This window comes from Gobio gobio, assembly GCF_949357685.1.
Source record: "Gobio gobio genome assembly, chromosome: 3".
NCBI classification, from domain to species: domain Eukaryota; kingdom Metazoa; phylum Chordata; class Actinopteri; order Cypriniformes; family Gobionidae; genus Gobio; species Gobio gobio.
The window spans coordinates 47,718,077-47,739,960 of NC_137099.1; the positions used below are offsets into that span (position 1 = coordinate 47,718,077).

Sequence of the window (21,884 nt, forward strand, 5' to 3'; positions counted from 1 at the left end):
TTTCAATCCTCATTAGAAACTACCTGAAACCATCTAATCCTGTATCTATTGAGGTAGTTGCTAATAAAATGACAATAGGCACCAACAATTGGAACACTAGTGAGAAATTAATAGTTGGCATCTAGTCAACCAAAGCATTCAGTGGTAAAACAAGCTATTTGCAGGGTTCCCACTCGTCCTGGAAAACCTTGAAAACCTGGAAAATTGATGACAAATTTTCCAGTCCTGGAAAACACATGGAAAATTAGAGAAAATGTAAAATGTCCTGGAAAATCTTGTTGTTGTCTGGGAAAATTCTTTAAAAAAAAGTTATTTCTTTAGCCGAGTATAAAGAGTTAATCGCTGACCCAAACAATTAGCGCTAGTTGCAGAAAGCACATGTTCGGGAATGCGGAGTTTGATGTGTGTAGTATTTTGAATAATTATGTTTAGTCTTGTGTTGCCACTTGCAGCCGTTAGCTAATGCTATTAACTGCTCAAATGTATGCAGTGAATGTTAACTCATAAGCTGCTACCTAATCACATAATTTTGATATTAAGTCACATTTGTGTGTTATAAAGTCAGAATTGCAAGATATAGTCAGAATTGCGTGATATAAACTCGCAAGTCTTTTCTTCACAATTGACTTTTTTTGCGCAGTTGCGAGTTTATATCTTGCAATTCTGACTTTTCTCAGAATTGTGAGATCTAAACTGCAATTGCAAGTTATAAAGTCAAATTCTGAGGAAAAAATAATTTTTATATCACAAATATGTAAATTCGCAATTGCGAGAAAGTCAGAATAGCGAGATAAAAAGTCACAATTACCTTTTCTTTCTATTCTATGGGTTTTAAACAAGCTTCCATAGTCATAATGTATGATTAAGAGCTCATATTGAAAAATGCTGGATTGTTAAGTAATGGCAATAAACTGTACAGCTTTTAAAGACTTAGAAAGCAATATTTGGCATGATCCTTGTCTTTTATTCCCGCCGTAGTAAAATTAAAAACGTCCTGGAAAAGTACTGGAAAATGGTTGCTCAAAAAGAGTGGGAACCCTGTATTTGTCACTACTGAAATTGAATACTGTTAATGTACAGGATTAAATGTTAAATGGCTTGCCATGTCTTTAGCGCCCACATTTGTTAGTGTGATTTTGCTGCCCCCCACTGGCCGCATTGACCATAAACGAGTAAGAAAAAGGACAGAAAAGGTACTTGACATTTACTTGAGTTCTTGTACATTTAGGGGAGAACAGGGCTAGCTATCATACATCCACTGTTATTGCCCCGATAAAAGCTTCTACATGCAATGAACATAACCAGGCAAACCTTGAAAAAAAGGAGCATAAAGGAGCATTTTAGGAGGTAGGTAGATCAAATTGTGGAGATAAGCATAAAACACCATTATTTATTATATTAATGAAGACACCAATATTGGAATGACCATTTAAGAAAATTCTGCTTAATGCTTTTTTACACCCCATTTATTTAGGTACTCTAGATTAGATCTGAACTTTGGAACAAAATCTTCACAAGAAATGCTTTGCGAATAATGCTTAATGTAAAATTAGTGTTTAAAATGTGTAAATACTTCACTAGTCATCATGATCGCACTTTTTTGCAACACGAGTGTTGCAAAATAAACGTAGAACGGCCAAGATAAAGACTAATCATAAATTCAACTCAGAAACATACCACTCTAAGGGTCAATGAAGAAACAAGAAAACATAGAAAGTTCAACAAAATGTTTTATTTGTGAGGTACATGTCTCACTTCTGGCTTGACTCTGACTTGGATGTGGAGGCTCTCAGTGAGGAGAGACGGCGTCTCTTAGCAATCTGTTCTTGACGTTTCTCTTTGGCCTCCTACAAAAAAAAAAAAAAAGATGTTAAGCTTTTCGTAACATACCTTTCATTTACACCGTTTGTGCTTAACACTTTTGCAGCACTTCAATAATGAAGATTCGATCCATGCATTTCTTAGCTTAATTCATGCACATAAGATTAAATTGTAGGAAAATACTAATCAATTAAACGTTCCAGTAAAAATTAAACCAGTTTCATACCTTCATCCTCTTGGCCAGCAGTTTGGTGTAATCTGCGGCCTCCTCCTTGTTCTTCAGTGTGCGCTGCCTCTTGAGGGCAATGCGTCTGCGCTTGTGCTGCAGCACACGGGGTGTCACCAGGCGCTGAATCTTGGGGGCCTTAGTCCTGGGCTTCTTGCCTATCAGGAAGAACATGATCACCCATGAGTGATGGATTTGCATTTTAAATCTTTCTGAGCCATATGTTCTGGTAATAAACTAGATGCAGAGAGGCTAATCTAACTGAAGGGAAAATAGTCACTTGACTCAACAAATAGCAGAATATCACCATCCCATTAAAGATTTGGGTGGAAAGCATGCATTTGCGTACAACATCACATCTAAAAAGTGAGTATTTCCAAACAAATGTCCCAGACCTCCAGCTTATGCCATTTATAAATAAAAGTGCTTGCAATTTCATAAAATTTTGACTAAAAGTCTCAATGAAAACAACTTAAATTAACTTGGAGACCTCATAATGCATGTAAAGGAGACAGCACATTTGCATTGAGAACCTTTCCAGATCCACGAAATGCACTGCACAAAATTTGACAGAGCTTTGCAGTACAACCAGTCACAAATATGAACAGGTTGTTATCCGTTTAGCAGCTCCACTGTTGCTGTAGGCACCACACTGTCCCCCCTTATAAGCTACTGAAAAGGCAAAAAGGGTCTGCTAGTGCCGTAAAAATCATCCATACCATTGTTTTAGAAAATAAATTATTGTGACCAAATGAATCAAGAAAATAGGCTAACACATGACCAAAAATACTTGGCATTAACAGTCGTACCTTCTTTAGTGAGTGGTCTCCTGACCACATACTGCCTGACATCATCCTCTTTGGACAGGTTAAAGAGCTTGCGGATTCTGCTGGCCCTTTTAGGTCCCAGGCGGCGAGGGACGGTGCTATCAGTCAGCCCAGGAATATCCTTCTCACCTGAAGGAAAGAGGAAAATCTATCAATTAGATGCTATGGACATGTATACTAAATCCCTGCTCCCATTTACAAATAGGCTATGCATTGGGGACAACGCTGGCTAAATATCCCCATCTTGGAACAATTTTATAGTTCTCTAATGTATTCATTGCAACTCAATAATTTTGGCAGAGCTTTGCAGTACAACCAGCCACTAAAACATGATCAGGTTGTTATCCGTTTAGCAGCTCCACTGTTGCTGTTGGCACCACACTGTCCCCCCTTTCAAGCTACTGAACAGGCAAAAAGGGTCTGCTAGTGCCACAAAAAAAATGCAATCATGCATACCATTTTTATTTTTATAATAAACGTAGCTCTTTAGGCAACAAATAACATCCCTATTGTTACTTAAAATACTAGGCTAAATGTTCACTCATAAGTCTCCTTTAGTGTAACAGAAAAGGGCTACTGGAGTGCAGTACATTTCATAAAGATTTAATTCTATGAATTATGAGTCCAATTGCATTCTTGACAGAATGGTTCAAACAAAACCGATCCACAGTTGTCTGAACAATCTGGATAAATCCCATATTAAATTATAGCTTCCTTTTAGCTATACTTACCCTTCCTGACAATGACCAAGTTGAGAACACTAAGGTTGGCGTCGACGATGCAGCCCCGGACAGACTTGCGTTTGCGCTCACCAGTACGGCGAGGGCGGTAACAAGAGTGACCCTTGCTGAGGAGGAGACGCACACGTCCGTGGGTCAGCACACCCTGCTTCATGGGGAAGCCCTGTTTGTCATTGCCTCCGCTGATGCGCACAACATAGCCCTACAACACATAAGCATGGTTGTGTAAATGTTAACGTCAGTTGGAAAAAGATTTTAAGTCCCGTGTACAGGAGGTTAAACCTACATATTTAGGATAAGCCAACCATAAAGTCCAATTAAAAGGATAGTTCACCCAAAAATGAATACTTATTCACTCACCCTCAAGTTGTTTAAAATTGTTCTGCTGAACAAGATATTCTGAAAAATGTCAGAAACCCTACAGTTGATAGACCCCATTGACTTTGACTTCCATAGTATGAAGGACAATGGGGTCCATTGGTTACCTATATTCTGCAAATATCTTGTGTGTTCAGCAGAAGAAAGCAATGTATACGCGTTTGGAACAACTTTAGTAAATAATTTTCATTTTTTGGGTGAACTATCACTTTAAGGTTGGAACATACTACACAACTTTTCCCCCGGTTTGCACTCTGGAGCTCAAAGCTAGTTGCTGGAAGTCTTAGCCAGTCTGCAGATTTTGGGCAGTTGGAGTTGACTAGTTTCACAAAAAATTGAAGTGTATGATGGGCACAGACTTTTCAGCTTTAGACCAGTGGTTCCCAACCACGTTCCTGGAGGACCCCCAACAGTGCACATTTTGGATGTGTCCTTTGTCTGACACACCCACATCAGGTCTTGGAGTAGCTACTAATGAGCTGATAACCTGAATCTGGTGTGTTTGATTGAGGAGACATGCAAAATGTGCACTGTTGGGGGTCCTCCAGGAACGTGGTTGGGAACCACTGCTTTAGACTATGATTCCATTCAATGAGAGGTCATTAAACATATTTGATATTTTGAGCCGATTATAGGGCAGTAATAGACTGACCTTTGGCAAATCTGGGAAAAAGTGTTTGAGACAGACTGCAGATTTTGGGCAGTCCGAGTTAACATTTCACAGAAAATCATGTCGTTTGTCCACAGACACAGACTATGATTCCAACAATGAGCCATAGCTTCTGTAATAAACTAGATGCAGACTGACTAATCTAACTGAAGTGACTCATTAAGTATAAAGGCACTTGTGAAGGTAGAGAGAACAACATAACGGGATGCGATTATGTAGCCTGACGTGGTCATACTCAATTCTAGTCAGAATATGAGTCTGAAACTGCTCCGTTGGGCTGTGATTATGGGGCGTGTTTCAACTGAACCAGGAAAGACCTCAATTGGATAGACCTACAACCAATCAGAGCAACGGAGCGACGCATAACTTTAGTTATCAAATGTCAACAGAACTCAACTGCACTGTGTTGCCATGTCCGCGGGTTGAAGCGACCCCAATTATGTGATATACAGACCCAGGAATGCGATTTTTAGCTGCCAGCCCTGCCAAAATAACATATTTTGCCCCCCAAATGCCTTTTTCCCCGGAGAACCCCCTCTGGAAAGCTATTGGGCTTGTTTTTTGCTAGTTTTGAGGAACGTTAGCATTTCGGCGCGTTTTGTTTTAAAAACTTGGCAACCCTGTCTGCACGCACGCTGGAATAAGTAGCCTAACGTTAGAAGAAAAAGATGTGCAAACGATCTTTGCCGGTGTTGTAAAAAAAGAATTTAAGGATACACAGAGCACTTACCAACACGATCATCATTTCTGCGAGAAATAGTAAAGGTGAATGCATATACGAACAAGTTCTCCGTTTAGGATTAGAACAAATTGAACCCAAGCGCTCTTTGGTGACGTGGATGATTACGTTACTGTTGATCATCTGTCCATCATCGTCTAAAGCCCGCCCTGATGATTTCATTGGTCCGAACAGTTTCTGTTCGGGCATAATTACTCCTCTACGGATCAAGTCCAGACCGAACTGCCCGAGTAAAAATGTTGTTGGCGGGGCTAAGTTCGGCTGGCATCCAGGCCAGCGATTATGTACAACAACATGAATTTGGACACCATTTAATGCATGTAAAGAGGCAAACGAGTCAGCAGATTTGCATTGAGAACCTTTCCAGATTCACTAAATGCACTGCACAAAGTTTGACAGAGCTTTGCAGTACAACCAGCCACAAATATGAATGAATTGTTATCCGTTAGCAGCTCCACTGTTACTGTAGGCACCAACTGTCCCCCCTTTTTAGCTATCGACCAGCCAAAAGGGTCTGCAGGTGCCACAAACTTTAATCATTTAAATTATTTTTTAGCTTCAGACTACGATTCCATACAGTCAGAGAATAATCAAGCATGTTTAATTGATTTTGTATGATACCAAGATTTTCTCTGTAACCACTGTCAAAATCAGCAAAAGTACTAAAATGCATGTTTGAGCCGTTTAACTGAAAGCAACTTGCACTGGCATCTCTTAAAATATGTCAGTGCCATTTAGGGATGGGCAACAGTGGTCGAGTAATCGAGTACTCGAACGTGACAGCGATCATCGATCATGAGAACGATGATCGCCCTGAAAAAAATATATTTGTCTCTTTTTTTATTGGTTATTGCATCGTTTTGCAGAGGTCTGATTGGTTAGCGTTTTACAGCACGCCTCCAGACCGCGGCGAAATAAAGGCGTGCACTGCAGTTATGTCTGGAATCATGAGATCATTAAATGGTTAGTGCAAGATGTGCAGCGCCAATCTGTCATAGCCTACATAGCATTATAATGAAAACACGATGGAAATTAGAATGCTGTAAATGATCTGTGCTTAGTTCCCCGTGTATCAGCTGATCCACAGAGAAACTAGCGATAACACTCAGACTAGCGCGTGAAGTTCATGTGCGCATTCGCGTCCTTATCTGCAGATGCACGTTGTAAGATACTTTTATGTTGTCTATATCTGATTAATCTAATATAAGAAGCGTTTGGTTGAGCTTAATAAGCTAGAAAAGCGCTGCCGTTATACCGGCTGTTGTTCATTCTCTTCAGTTTCAGCTCAAACGCATATTTCATGCTCGACATTATGGTTTAGAGACAGTCATATTCTTTTCAGATAGGCTATTTCTTTCTCAGAATCATTGATATTAGTAATGGAGCACTGCTATACTGTTCTCGTATTTTTTAACAGTAGACCTAGTTTATTTAAAGTTGGTTTTTCGCTATGAGTTCGAAAACGCGCAGTGATGTCTGTAACGCTCGATCATGAATAATAAAATGAAGTGCATGATGTGCAGAGTCAATCTGTCAAAGCATTATAATGAGAACAGGATTTTAATAAAATGTTTCTGTGTGCTTTCGTTGTCCGTGTATCAGCGTTGTTAAGGGAAGAGCGCATTCAAAATGTTCCGTTTCAAACCCTTCGCCTGTAAAATCTAGCACGCTGAAGTTCACGTGCGCATTCACGTCCTTTTGTGTTGATTTATGTCGTTATAGGTTCATAATAATCTCATATTAATATTGATATAGGGTGCGTTTGGTTGAGTTTATTAACCAGCTAGCAAGCTCTGCAGGCTGGTGTTATTTCACAGTTTCAGCTCAAAGGCAATGCTCGATATTACTGACTTGGTTATTTGAGACGGTCATTTTATAAAGATGTTTCTTTTTCAAAGACATTTATGCATCATAATCTAGCAGTAATTTTTTGTTTTATATGTTCATGTTTTCATATACCCGTTTTCATGTCACGTTTGTATTTGTCAACAACCATTTTCATAACAGTATTTTCATTATCTCAATGACGGACATGCCCCGCCCCCTGCACATGCCCCGCCCCCAATTACTCGAGTACTCGTTTTTGAGACCTATCGATGATCGAAATGAGAAATTGACAAAAATGCCCATCCCTAGTGCCATTGTAGTCTCAAGAAGCACCCCCAGAATTGTTTTTTTTCTATGGCATGTTTTAAAAAAAAAAGCTACTTAAATGTCCTAATTTAAATAAGGTCTACTCCGGTCTTAATCTAAGCCTCATCTGAAACCAGGCCATAGTGTTTTAAAATCTGTTCAGATTTTACAAGTCGCTTAGTGTATTCCAGCCAGTCACTGTACAGTCTTACGCCGGTTTCACACCGCACGCGTAAGCAGCGCAGGAGCGGAGCGTATGGAATGCGGGAGCCGCGCGCACCCTTTGTGCTTTCACACTGGCAGCGTTTGTTGCGCGCAGCTGAACTGCAGCTTGTATATTGCAAATACAGACGAATATCGTCCATTGTCACCTTTCCCGGTGTTATCCCCCGACCCCTGTCTGTCTAGTGCTTTGATTTATGATGAGCAGCATGCTTCCTCCATATAAATAAATAATATAAATATATATATATATATATATATATATATATATATATATATATATATATATATATATATATATATATATATATATATATATATATATATATATATATATATATATATATATATATATATATATGTAGTTTACATGATAAAAGTAACCTTTAAAATTAAGATAAGCCTCTAGTTTTAATCATTTAAACGGACCTTTCAAGTTTGGGCATAAACTTCTGGCAGTGTTGTGTTTTCGTGTATTTTATAATTTTTTTCACAGCGCTGGATGTCATATGGTGATCGTAAAACACACGGGACTCTTCACTACATGATTTCATGGTGAAATTTGTTATTTTCCATGTTAATCAGGTCAGTTTTGATCAAGAACAATCCACTGTGGCTTTAATTCAGCGTGAGCAGCGCGGCAAAAACAGACTCAGCGCCGAAACGATCGCGGCACTGCTGCTTCTGCTACACGCTGCCGCGCCGCCTCTGCGTGCAGTGTGAATGCTCTAATCTGTTAACATGGGGGCCGAAAAAAACACGCGCTGCTTACGCCCTGCTAACGCGTGCGGTGTGAAACCGGCCTGAGTGTGCTTTCACACTAGCACTTTTGGTGAACACCTGGGTTTGTTTGGATGAAAACACGGTCTTCTGAACTCAGGTGCCCACCTGCGAAGCACACCCAAGTCCACTTTAAAAGGGTGGTATGGGGAACGGTTCATGTGAACGCCAGTAAGGTTCACTGCCGATATGAATGCAATCGTACGAAATCGCAGAAAGTCTAAATTCATCTGGTTGTTGAAACCAAATGTGTCAATTTTACTCTTCCCAAAAATGCTAAAAAATAAACATGTGAGAGCGAGTTATAGGCTATATACAGGGTTCCCACTCTTTTCCAGCGATCATTTTCCAGACATGTTGCTTGTTGCTGGAATCTTATCCCGTCTTAATTGTGAGTTATAAAGTCAAATTCTTTATAACTCACAATTATGTAAACTCACAATTGCGAGATTTTTTTTTTGAATTATGAGATTAAAGAGTTTCTGCAACCAATGGTAATTGTTTTGGGCCAGTGATAAACTGTTTTTAAATAAAAAAAATCCAGGACATTCTCTAATTTTCCATGCATTATATAAGGTATAATCAATTTTCCAGGATAAGTGGAACCCTGTATGACATGTTATAGCCAGATATGCCTGCGCTACTGTAGCACGCGTCGCTGAAGGCAAGTACCTTTTCAGCAAGCCATTGCACAAACTACAGCAAATAAAACAAATTCGCAGACGCTTAACACTTAATAACCTTCATTAAAGGTTAAGAAACTAAATTATTTTAACAGTGCTGTTGCCACACTCTCCCCTATTGCAGTCTTAGATTTTGAAATTAGCTGATCAATAAAAATGCAGTTCATATTTGTTGTTTTCGGTGACGTTAACTCCATTAAATCTGCAAATACGCAGGAATTGAAGATCGGATTTATAAATGTTTTGCGGAGATACATTTATGTGACCAAGTGTAATGGAATAGTTTTGATAAATCAGATCAGCAAAAACACAGTAAAGCCCCATTCACACTGCCAGCGACAAAGCGACACGATCCCATTCATTTCAATGGAGCGCTGTCAAGATGGAGAAGTTGATTTTACCCACCAGCGACATGAATCTCTGGTGCTGGCGACAAAATCGCTGGGTGTGAACAGGGCTTAAGTGACCAGGTATAAACAGGCCCACAATCTGAACACAGCCCAACAGGGGCAAGGGGAGCAATCAAATTTGGGTTCAGACCAGGCAATCTTAAAAGGTTAGTTCACCCAGAAATTAAAATTGTGTTAGTTTCGTTCATCTTCACAACTAAAATGAAGATATTTTTAATGAAATCTGAGAGCTTCCGGTCCCTCATTTAAAAATAATTTACCCAAAAACATTCCTAAATAGATCACAAGTCTAAGGCTTGAACAGATACGACTGCTCAAGCATGATTAAACATGGGGGAGGGGTATTTTTGGGGTTAACTTTACCGGCCTGTAGTGTCAACTATCAACAAGTGAAGCGTTCAAATGTTGTAAACACCACAAACGTTACTCACCTTCCACTCATCCCCCAGAGAGTCTGCAGCCACCTCTGTGGCCATGCGCTTCTCATAGAAGATCCTTAGTTTGCGCTCATCATCCACTTCTATCAGCTTTTGGCAGCCAGTGGCGGGGAACGAGATATTGAGCTAGTTGGACAAAAGATACAATTACACTATGTACTGTGGTTATAATAGTGAAACACAAACCAGGGATAATTACAAGGTCTTATACAAATAGGCCAAAATGCTGAGGTCTTCATCTGACACGTCTCTGCTAGCTAACCGCTAATGCTACAGTACAGTTCAGTGGTTTGACACCCGATTCTCGTGTCCTAACGGTAAATTCACCGTACCACCATTGGCGACAAAGCTTGCTAATTACCCGCAACAACTATATAGTTTGCTCATTTATTCATTGCATGTCTATCACGGCGGCTGCCATGTTGCCGCACTTCCACGGCCGTCCTCCGAATCTAACAAAATCAACGTCCATCCTTCATATTGTTCGAGCCCAACTCGATTCAGAAAAGTACATCGGATAGTTTTGAGACTGTAAAACGCAACCCGTAATATATTTTGAACCCACTGCGAATAACAAAACTTATAAAATAGCATTTTCAGTCCTCCTACCTTCATTATGGAGGACTTTCTCGCTTGGAGTCCACCACGGAAAAGAGACCGGATATCCGACTCGAAGTCTCACATAGACTTCCAGGTTATCGCGAGAATACGTTGTGTTGTTTGAACCCGATGGCGCAAACCACAATTTGAGAGCAAAATAATGTACAGTAAGATTAAACAAAAGACACCAACTAACAACATGTACCCTTCTAGTGAAAGATATACACTACACGGCAAAACGATACACATATTTCATAAGATGTATCACAGCGGGTAAGTCATGTACAAATAGCATTTACTTACATTAACGTCCTCTAAACTCATGTTCTTTTAATTCAGTAAAGATATGGGCGTTTGCCACAAGCAAATACGAAAGAAATTTTTTTTTTTTTATATTTTATAAATTTCCACCGGTTTGGTCCACCGGTTTATGACATGCAGAGCCGATCGATGTAAATAGACATTATGTGTAATGTTACATCGAATACAATTTACTATTCAATAGCAGGTGGAAACAAAAATGGAAAGACCATTCACACACTTCAAACTGTTCGTTTTCTTTTTTTATTAGTTTTTTTATTGTATTTAGGCCTACATGTGTTTGTTCCAGATGTGAAAGTAGCTTCAGTTCTTGTTTTCTCAATGTCTCTCGTGCAGCTATAAAGGTTTTAAGAGTGTAGTGGTAGTAAAAAGTATCTTTAAATTAAATCATGTTACTTAATTTGAAAAAAGAAAGAAAAAATATATCTTATATTTTAAGATTAAAATGCCAGTTTTGATCAGTTGTCAAAGCTGGGTAGAAAAATGTGGTGTGTAGCCTATTTGAAACAGATCTTATATAACACTAGCCTACTATAGCTAAACATTAAACCAAGAGATACATCTTAACAGTTATTGTTAATTACAGTTTATCGGTTTTGATGAACTATTGATGAACGCTTGGATCAACCAGAACAGGACCGGCGTTATGATGTGAATGTTGTCCTTGTTTTGTTTCGCATTGACAGTCCGCGATTATTTTAATCACTCTTGTGATTTCTGTGTTGCCAATGCATTGAAGTTTCACAGTCTTGTGAGCGACGGTAACCGGTGAGCAGACAGCGCAATGATAGGAGCCCCCGTCTTCCCCACTAGAGGGCGACGTGTCGCATTTTCCGAAACAGACGTTGTTTTGGAGCTCCAACGTTTCACAGTTTTCATTGAAGATCCTCTGTGAAATAGAAAACACAGTTTTGTAAATTGCTTACAAAAACTACATTTACAAAATCACAGATTATTTATGCATTATACAAATCCTTGTCCACAGCCCGTACCTGAGAGAAACTGAGCGCGCGACACTTTTCTTGACGGACCTCGATGTTCTTAATTGGCAGGACGTATCTGAAGTCTGATCTTCCACGAAACATGAACTGATTCCAGAATCCTTTCGCATTTGTAGAGGATGACCTGCTGTGAGCTAAGTTCACAGCTGGGTTGGAGATCTTAGAACTGCCCTGCAAACTTACACCCAAAGGTTGGTTTGAATTTTCTTGAGTTGCATTTCCCAACATCACCACCCTTCTCAAATGCTCAATCCTGCCGCCCCCTTTTGGATCGGCAAGTGAAGTTTCACGAGATGCACTTGTGCGTGGGACAAACTCTTTAGCCAAACGTGACTGAAAGAAAATTCCGAATGCCTTCATTTGTAAGGTAAGAAGAAAAATGAAGTGAGCGGAGCGCATGGTCTCAATACGGAGGGTCGCAGAACAAATGCAAGGTCAGAGCAAGCGGCGTTTGCATTATCAGGTGTGAAACCAAATGGTACAGACACCTTCGTAAACATCAAACACGCAAGACCTGAGCTTGACACATTTTGTTACTCTTACTTTTTTCTTTCTCTCATCTTTCTTTAAAGCAGCTTTATTGACATGCATGTTTTGCAAACAATATTACCATATATAGCTACCATATACACTATAGCAAGTGTTAATTTCAGCAAACATGCATGACAGTTATAAATTACAAAGATTCATTTAATTCTAAAATGAATCAGATTCTTTATAATCAGCCAAAAAGGGTAGCTTGGGGTTTAATCACACTTTAAAAAACATTGTATTTATTGTTTTAGCATCAATAATCCCCCTCTGTTTTTTGTTGTTGTTTTTTTCGTGTTGGTATTACTGACTGTATTGGTTTTATGTTTGTGTTTTTTTGGACCATGTGTGTCCTGAATAAAAGTTTTGATTGATAGATTGATATTTCGGTTTCATTAATTTTTGTTACTATGCAATTGTAATATTATATATTTTGCATTATGTTCCTAATGCGCTTGTCAGCTTTACTTCAGAAGTGCTGATCTGTGTCTGGGTTGAAAGAGTAAAAGTAAGGCGGTGGCAGACATGGAAGCTCTCAATTAGTCCTTCACATCATCACTAAAGAGATCAAAAGATCGTTTTCAATAACAGAACAATGACAGGCTCACCTATCCGCATTATTATATCTCAGAAGTACAGGTGATTGAATAATATTTCTAATTGAATTGACACAGTGTGTTCAAAGTAAAAAGTCCCTGTTTATTAATGATGAAAATTAACCCTTCCCTGACTTTGAGTTATCAGGGGCTGTAAAAGGAGCAGATCTCCTTCACTAATGCTCCACCGCAGGGCTTTTAACAGAAATTGTATTTCAATTTAATATGTATATCATTTTTTAAATAAAGTCTTTGTAAAAATATGTCCAAGTTATTAGTGTAACAAAAACCCTCTTGCTCCTAATTTTTATCCTGTTAATTTTTTTTTTCATGGCATGAAACTGAAGTCTTTCTTTCCTATTCTGATATATCTGAGTGAAACGGCTAGGCCTACTTAAATTGTTTTTTTTTTTTTGGGGGGGGGGGGGGGGGGGGTACTTTTCGCACCAGTAAACCCATCATCAGAGAAGAGAAGAGATGTCACCTTAAGTAATAAAGGGAGTTATTTCTGATTAAAGATCACAAGGGCATATGAATTTTAAAAAATGATGTGCACAAATAAATAATTTACAATAAATACTGAAATATAAAAAACAAGAATTGTCGATTTTGATATCATGGTGAATTTGATGATTACAGATCTGCTAAGGGGTAATAACAGAACAACAGTTTTCAAAAGTGATTTTTTACTATTATTTACAACCGGATCTGCATTTTCATGGGTTTATAAATAAAAGATTTTTGTTATAAGAGACAAAAACAACTTGCATCAGTAATTTTCGAAAGTCATGAGTATGATCATCGGGGAAATGAGTGAAATACTTCACACTACATGCTAAAGAGAATATACAGTGGGGAGAACAAGTATTTGATAAACTGCCGATTTTGCAGGTTTGCCCACTTATAAAGCATGTAGAAGTCTGTAATTTGTATCATAGGTATTTATATCACTTCAACTTCAACTATGAGAGATGGAATCTAAAACAAAAATCCAGAAAATCACATTGTATAATTTTTAAGTAATTAATTTGCATTTTATTGCATGACATAAGTATTTGATACATCAGAAAAGCAGAACTTAATATTTGGTACAGAAACCTTTGTTTGCAATTACAGAGATCATACGTTTCCTGTAGTTCTTGACCAGGTTGGCACACACTGCAGCAGGGATTTTGGCCCAATCCTCCACACAGACCTTCTCCAGATCTTTCAGGTTTCAGGGCTGTCGCTGGGAAATACGGACTTTCAGCTCCCTCCAAAGATTTTCAATTGGGTTCAGGTCTGGAGACTGGCTAGGCCACTCCAGGACCTTAAGATGCTTCTTACGGAGCTACTCCTTAGTTGCCCTGGCACCTTCCTCATGATCATTGATGCCCCACGAGGTGAGATCTTGCATGGTGCCCCAGACAGAGGGAGATTGACCGTCATCTTGAACTTCTTGAACCTCTACATGCTTTGTAAGTGGGCAAACCTGCAAAATGGGCAGTGTATCAAATACTTGTTCTCCCCACTGCCAATCCGACTGTAAAACTTTGCTGGGTTAGTGAACATTGTCCAACATGTATTGGTTTTGACAGACATTTTTTATGCACAAACTATGCATACTGATTCTGATTGTGACATTACTGATTTGAATATTTTCAATTATTTTGTATCACTTTGGTAATAAATGAACGTAATCCTGAGATGAGTGCATGTAGTCATCCAATTTGACTTTGATATGCTGATGTAATATACAGTATATTATAAACTTGACATGTGAGTTTTGTAAAATGTAGTTTGATCACTCTACTCAGTTGTTTGTAAGATGAAGGCAATTATCAAAGTTTGATAAATTTTGTTACATTTTCCAATGAAAGATGATACATTTTTACATGATTTGTCACATTTAATTACCCAGCAGATTTTGACTGATAACTAACATTAACTTCTTTTTTTATCTTTAGTAAAATCACACAATGAACTTGCACAGTTTGCCTATTCTGAGTTATGAAACAGCAATAATGTTAAAAATGTTTAAAACGTAGATGGGAAACATAGTTTTAAAACCTATAAAAATCTGCACTTGTCTGACTGGTTGGATCGGCAGCCAGGTGTTTGCTTAACTGTGTTTGCTTGTTGGTATGCGGACACACCTGTTACAAAGAGGTCTCTACAATAGTGAAGGTGTGCTATACGCCACATACGGAGCGAAAGAGAACCGAGGCAAAAAAACAGAAGCATTGGGGAAAAGAAAAGGACAGATAAGAGGTTAGTTTTTAAAGGAGTATCTATGTCTGTGAATTTGTCTTTTAGATTATATTTCCATATACTCATATGTGTCTGTATGTAAAGTTGGGTTCTACTTATCTTTCCTATCTGAATGTAAATGACGACATGTAATTGACTTGCTCTTAACAAGGTACATCTGTCTAAAGCAGCCCTACAGTGTAATTATAAACACGTTTCATAAATGAAGCATGTGATTGGCTGCTAATTTACATTTAAGATGAACTAATTTGTCATAGTGTTCTAAGAGCATGCCAGAGTATTTTGGGTTTTGTGACAACATGTTTTATTTAATCATTTTTTCATTATGTAATGATAGTTGACTGCTCCCAGATCAGCTTTGTTGCATACGTGTAGCTGGTCTGACTTCATTCCAACATTTCAGTTAGCAATGGTTTACAGTAACTGAAAATTGTTCCTTTTTTATGCCGTTTTTTATGTTTTAATTGTGTTTTGTATAAACATTCACTTTAAAGCAATCTATTCAAGTTTTGAGAAGTCATACCGATCAAAATATGATTTCTGAAGGATCGTGATTTTTCTATGTGTAAATGATAAATTTGTAAAACAAACATCTTTATTGTAGTTGTTGATGCAACAATGGATGACGTGTTTGAGTGTATCTGCATATTTTTGTGTTTTTCAATCAGTTTGTATGCTTTCAGATTTACAATGTCATTTCCTGGTGAATTCCTGTCAGAGGAGCAGTTCACCTGTTCCATTTGCCTAGATGTCTTCACCAATCCTGTCTCTACACCCTGCGGCCACAGCTTCTGCTCATCATGTATCACTTCCTACTGGGAAGGCCAGGGGAAAAGCTGCTTCTGTCCTTTGTGCAAGGAAAGCTTCCGCAAGCGCCCTGAGCTCCACATCAATCACACGCTCAAGGAGATCACAGAGCAGTTTAAACGGATGGCGGAGACCACGATGAGCGCACCCAGAAGTGCACCTGAAGATTTACCCACCAACCCTTTCTCTGCAGCGAAGCCTGGAGGGCAGCACAGACCGGTAGAGCTACCCAGTGGGCTATTTCCAGAGATGAAGAGCCGCTTCCAAAAAACATCATCCAGTGAGCCTTTGGTATCCAATGATGCTCCTTTTCTCCCTCCAGCCAAGACACCTAAACGAAACTTTAGTGTGCAAGGAGTGACTGGAGCAGTTTCCAATGGGCCACAGTGTCCCAAACATGGGTATACTTTGGAGCTGTTCTGCAAGAATGACCAGACGTGTATTTGCATAATATGTGCAGAGAGGGAACATTATGGGCATTCTGTGATGGAGGCCAAGAGAGAGATGAATATTAAGAAGGTTAGTGTGAGAATGTAATACTCAGTGTCAGTTTTTATTTATGTATGTGCCCATTTTAACATGTTGTATCTCTGCTCAGTCCCAGTTGCGTATCTTGGAGGTGGAGGTACAAGGATTGATCTCAGTCAGAGAGAAGAAGATCGAGGAGATCCAAACATCGCTCGCAGAAATTCAAGTGTGTGCATCTATATAATCATATAATGTTTTAAAGGAATAGTTCACCCAAAAATGAAAATTGTCATATTTTCTCACCTTCATGTTGTCCCAAACTCATATGGAACACAAAAGGAGCATTTTTGAAGAATCTTTACATTTATCTGTTAAAGTCAGCATGAAACGGAAGTTGCAATAGTCTTTTCTTTCCTATTGTGATGTATATCAGAGTTAAACGGCTTCTCGAACAAGTAAAAATGTGGGGTGGGACTTGATTTTGTCCATCTTGAATTGATTGGATCGTTGAATGGCTGTAGTTTGCTATTGCTGTGATGTCATGTGGGTGACAGGTTGTCCCGCCCTCGCACCAGTAAACACGTCATCAGGGAGGGGAAGTTATTTTGATTAAAGATTATGATGGCACATGAATTTCAAAAAAGTAATGATGTGCACAGATAAATAATTTACGCTATAATAAATACCTTAGTATTCCATTAAAAAATAAAAAAATTAATGGTGATTTTAAGCTCTACACTAAAACTATACAAAGTTGTCACTGGGGCGTTGCTTTTTCAGACGTTATTGATTGACAGGATTTTACGTGCAAAATTTTGTGAAACAACAGTAAATGTGATCGCACCTTTAGGGCCAGATTTACTAAACAGGGCAATTCCAAAAAAGCGCAAATGGGAGTGGAAAGTTCTGCGCTTGATTTACTGACAACACACAAATTAAAGAACAGACGCAGCCGGATCATTTCCATAATGACCAAAGCAATCTACCAGTCAGCGTCTGGTTTAATACGTGTTTTTTGGGGGGCAGTAAATAATGGCGCAAAACACCAGTATATTGCAGAGCGCAAACCTTGCATGATTCATTTAAATACTCTCCTCCCATAAATTTTATGTCTGAAAGGGAAACTCCAACAAATGCATTTACAATAAGGTCAGCAGCAAAAATAACTGCCCACGCCTTTTCAGCACTAATTTTTCACTGCGGGACTTTAGTAAATCCTGACGATAGTTTTTGAAACGCCAAAAGAGAGTTTACGTTGGCGCAAGCTGTTAGTAAATCCATATGGACTGCTTTCATGGTGGTTTCCGTCAACTGTCAATCTCACCGTTAACTGTTGCTGTATGGAAAGGATGTGTGAATATTCTTCAAAATATTATTGTTCCACAGAAGAAAGTCATATGGGTTTAAAGGACAAGAGGGTGAGTAAATGATGATAGAACTTTTCATGTTTGGGTGAACTATGCCTTTAAATATGTTATTTATACTTCAGCATTTCCTCACTCTCATAATTTTCTACTGGTTTTCTGCTATATTATTTTCTCATCTCATTTGCTTGCTATAAGGTGAATGCAGAGCGAGAGAAAGTAGGCACAGTGAGTATGTTTGCTGAGTTGATGAAAGCTGTGGAGAAGTCCCAGGCTGAACTTCTGGAGGTGGTGGAGATGGGACAGCGGGCTGCCGAACTTCGCTCTCAGGCCTTCATACGTGAGCTTCAGACAGAGATCTCAGAACTTAAACAAAGATGCAGCAGCCTCAGTCAGCTTACCCAATCCCAAGATCATCTCACCTTCTTCAAGGTCTCATTTAAATCCAGACTTTAGTGTTTTAGTTAATGATAGTCAAGAAATTATCCCATATATTCAACCATTATTTAAAGCTTAAATAATTTTAACATGCCTAAAGTCAATTGTATTGTTCGTTTTGTATTTTATACCCCAATATGTAACCAGTATTTTATTTATTGCTGTTTCTTCTCAGACCTATCCAGCCTATAATAGTTTACCTGTGACAAAGAGCTGGGCAGAAGTGGCCTTGACCCCTGACCCCACTGCAGGGGCAGTGCTGAGAAATGTCACTCAGATGGTGGAGGAGGCTCAGGAAAGGCTGAGGAGACTGTCAGCGACCTGTAAGAGAAAGTTCCTTCCTGAAATGCTCTTTAACATCCTACACATGTATGCACATTTCACATTGCACATGGTTCATGTGAACAAAATCAGGGCGTCTTCTTTGATTCAATATCACTTCAGATGCCTCACCTCACCAAACACAATATTTGTTTAAAACCATTGAGATTTTAAGTGCAGATCTTTTTTTTTTAATTTATCTTTGTATGCACATATAATTGTTTTCAGTCATGTTCATGGTATGCATGTTGTACTGTCAGGTTTGCGCACTTCCATGGAAAACTCACAGGAAATATATCAACAAAGTAAGTTTTTTGTCTACTTTTTTGAAAGTTTTTTCCTCATTCACACTCTACAGAGAACTGCATTTTCTCTTTTATAGTGAATTTTTCAAAGCCTTGGTTAATGTCTACTACTGATCTAGCTTAAACTTTAAAAGCATATACTACAAATATTGTTGGTTCTAATGACACATTTTTTGTAGATAAAAGTGTCTGCTAAAAGACAAAAATGTAAGTGTAAAAGCACTACGTCCTCCCCAAGAGTATCACACAAATTACAAAGATTTGAACTTCTCATAGCTTCACTTAAAACACTGCTTTTGCTTTTGACAGGATCAGAAGAAATATTATGTCTTGTTATTATAATCAGTGTTGAAAACAGTTATTGCGGCTTAATATTTTTGTGAAAACTGTGATTTTTTTTCTTCGATAAATAGAAAGTTCAAAAGAACCACATTTATGGTTTAATAATTATTAATATTAACATTATTATGTCTTTAATGCGTCTTTGCTGAATAAATATGATTTATTATATATATATATATATATATATATATATATATATATATATATATATATATATATATATGATAACTGACTTTATCATGGTTTCCACAAAAATATTAAGCAGCACATTAATAATAATAAGAAATGTTTCAGCTGTAAATCAAGCATATCAGAATGATTTCTGAAGGATCATGTGACACTGAAGACTGGAGTAATAATGATACTGAAAGTACAGCTTTGCTGTGACAGGAATAAATGAAATTTTAAAACATATTCAAATGGAAAACAGTTATTTTAAATGGTAATAAATAACATCAAATAAATTTGCCTTGGTGAGTATAAAATACTTCTTTTAAAAATGAAAAAAAATCTTATTATTCCAAACTTTAGTAGTGTATATGATACAAATGTTGGTCAAAGCCACTTAATTGTGCAATTTTTTATTTTTAAAGTAATATTTTTCTTCTGCTTTTCTCTAAATGTAGAAGCCTGGAGAGTGCCGGAATATGCAAGTATGATATCTTTTTTTATTCTCTGCGCATCATAAGATACTCTAAATATTTGTGTCCCCACTTTCAATTGTATTCCTGCAATCATTGTGTTTTCAACTCTTCTGTTTGTCTGCTCAGTGGATGTGACCCTAGATCAAGACTCAGCCCATCCACGCCTGATCATCTCTGAGGATGGTAAACAGGTGCGCTGCAGTGACCGCTACCAGATGGTGCCAGACACACTCGAACGGTTTGACCGCGTGGTGTGTGTACTTGGCCGCCAAGATATCAGCTCTGGCTGCCATTACTGGGAGGTCTTCGTGGGTGAGAAGACGGACTGGGATTTGGGCATTGCCAGCCGCTCTATCAACAGGAAAGGAAAAATAGCCGCAAACCCAGCGAATGGATTTTGGTTCCTAAGTCTACGTGACAAGAATGAATATGCCTTTCGCACAGAACCATCGACGCCTATAAACATAAACCCAAAACCGCAGAGTGTCGGCATGTATGTGGACTATGAAAAAGGTCAATTGTCCTTTTATAATGCAGAAACAAAGTCACTGATATTTACCTTTACAGACTCCTTTACAGAGTCTTTATATCCTTTCTTCAGCCCATGCACCAACAAATCTGGCAAAAATGAGGCACCCCTTATCATATGTCCTGCCTATCCAGCTGACCCAAGCTGGCTGACTGAAAAATGAAAGGATAGTGGGATGGAAACAAAGAAATATAGCTCACAGGTTTTATTTCCTCTAGTTATTTAATTCCAATCCAAATTTTAAACATTGTTATTGTTTTAACTTACAATCCATGTGATCAATTTAAATGTAATTTGACACTGAATTCAACACTGGGTGGTGATGTTATATGGAGCTATGATTGTAAAATAACCCCCCATTTAATTAGTATTTAGCTTCATCAAGCATAAAAAATTGTAATGTTCAAATATGTGTTTTTCTTTTAGTAAAGAAAACATAAATGTGAATCTGTATATAGTATATAAGCCACTGCATTTCTCTTCTATTTCTGGGTTGTCTTTACTCTTTGAATCTCTGCGGTCCATGGAGAATTATATATGGTCTTGCGAGAAAAGAATGTACAGGATTGTTTGCAAGCCAGGGACTTTATGTTACACAATAGTAGTAATAATAAAAAAACAATCATTTTGCCTTTCATTAATAATTCACAATATTTTTTTGTAAAACCGACGTCATATTTTTTTCAAATGCAACTTCTCTGTTGCGGGCTTAGCCTATTTCTTGATATCTTGCATTCTCATTAAATGGATAGTTCAGCCAAAAATGAAAATTCTGTCATTAATTACTGACCCTTATGTCTGTAAGACATTCGTTCATCTTCGGAACACAAATAAAGATATTTTTAATGAAATCTGAGAGCTTTCTGTCCTTTCATTGACAGCTTATGCAACTACCACTTTCAAGCCCCAGTATGGTATAAAGGCATCATTAAAGTACGGTAACACTTTACAATAAGGTTAATTAGTTAACTACAATAGTTAACATGAACTAATAATGAACTGCACTTATAAAGCATTTATTTATCTTTGTTAATGTTAATTTCAACATTTACTAATGCATTATTAAAATCTTGTTAAAATTAGTTAATGCACTGTGAACTAACATGAACAAACCATGAAGAGCTGGATTTTTATTAACTAACGTTAACAAAGATTTACTAATGCTGAACAGAGTTTTGTTGTGTTGTTCATGGTTAGTTCATGTTAACGCATTAACTAATGTTAACTAATACAACCTTATTGTAAAGTGTTACCAAGTAATCCATGTGACTCCAGTGATTTAACCTCGATTTTTTAAGTTT

At 38.0% G+C, this 21,884-nt stretch overlaps 2 protein-coding genes across 2 annotated transcripts; one reads left to right on the top strand and one right to left on the bottom strand.

The window, feature by feature from the left end:
• Positions 1–1,712: 1,712 nt before the first annotated feature.
• On the bottom strand, positions 1,713–10,719 carry rps6 (ribosomal protein S6). Its single transcript, XM_079812073.1, has 6 exons — positions 10,676–10,719; positions 10,061–10,192; positions 3,606–3,816; positions 2,857–3,003; positions 2,048–2,205; positions 1,713–1,847 (listed from the first exon to the last, which is right to left on the bottom strand). The coding sequence occupies exons 1-6, from the start codon at positions 10,679–10,681 to the stop codon at positions 1,752–1,754; spliced, it is 750 nt and encodes a 249-aa protein (XP_079668199.1). The 5' UTR covers positions 10,682–10,719; the 3' UTR covers positions 1,713–1,751.
• Positions 10,720–15,252: 4,533 nt separating this feature from the next.
• btr01 (bloodthirsty-related gene family, member 1) lies at positions 15,253–21,431 on the top strand. The gene is made up of 8 exons (XM_079812062.1): positions 15,253–15,365; positions 16,049–16,691; positions 16,771–16,866; positions 18,203–18,436; positions 18,618–18,765; positions 19,024–19,068; positions 20,037–20,063; positions 20,181–21,431. The coding sequence occupies exons 2-8, from the start codon at positions 16,056–16,058 to the stop codon at positions 20,744–20,746; spliced, it is 1,752 nt and encodes a 583-aa protein (XP_079668188.1). The 5' UTR covers positions 15,253–15,365; positions 16,049–16,055; the 3' UTR covers positions 20,747–21,431.
• Positions 21,432–21,884: the final 453 nt, after the last annotated feature.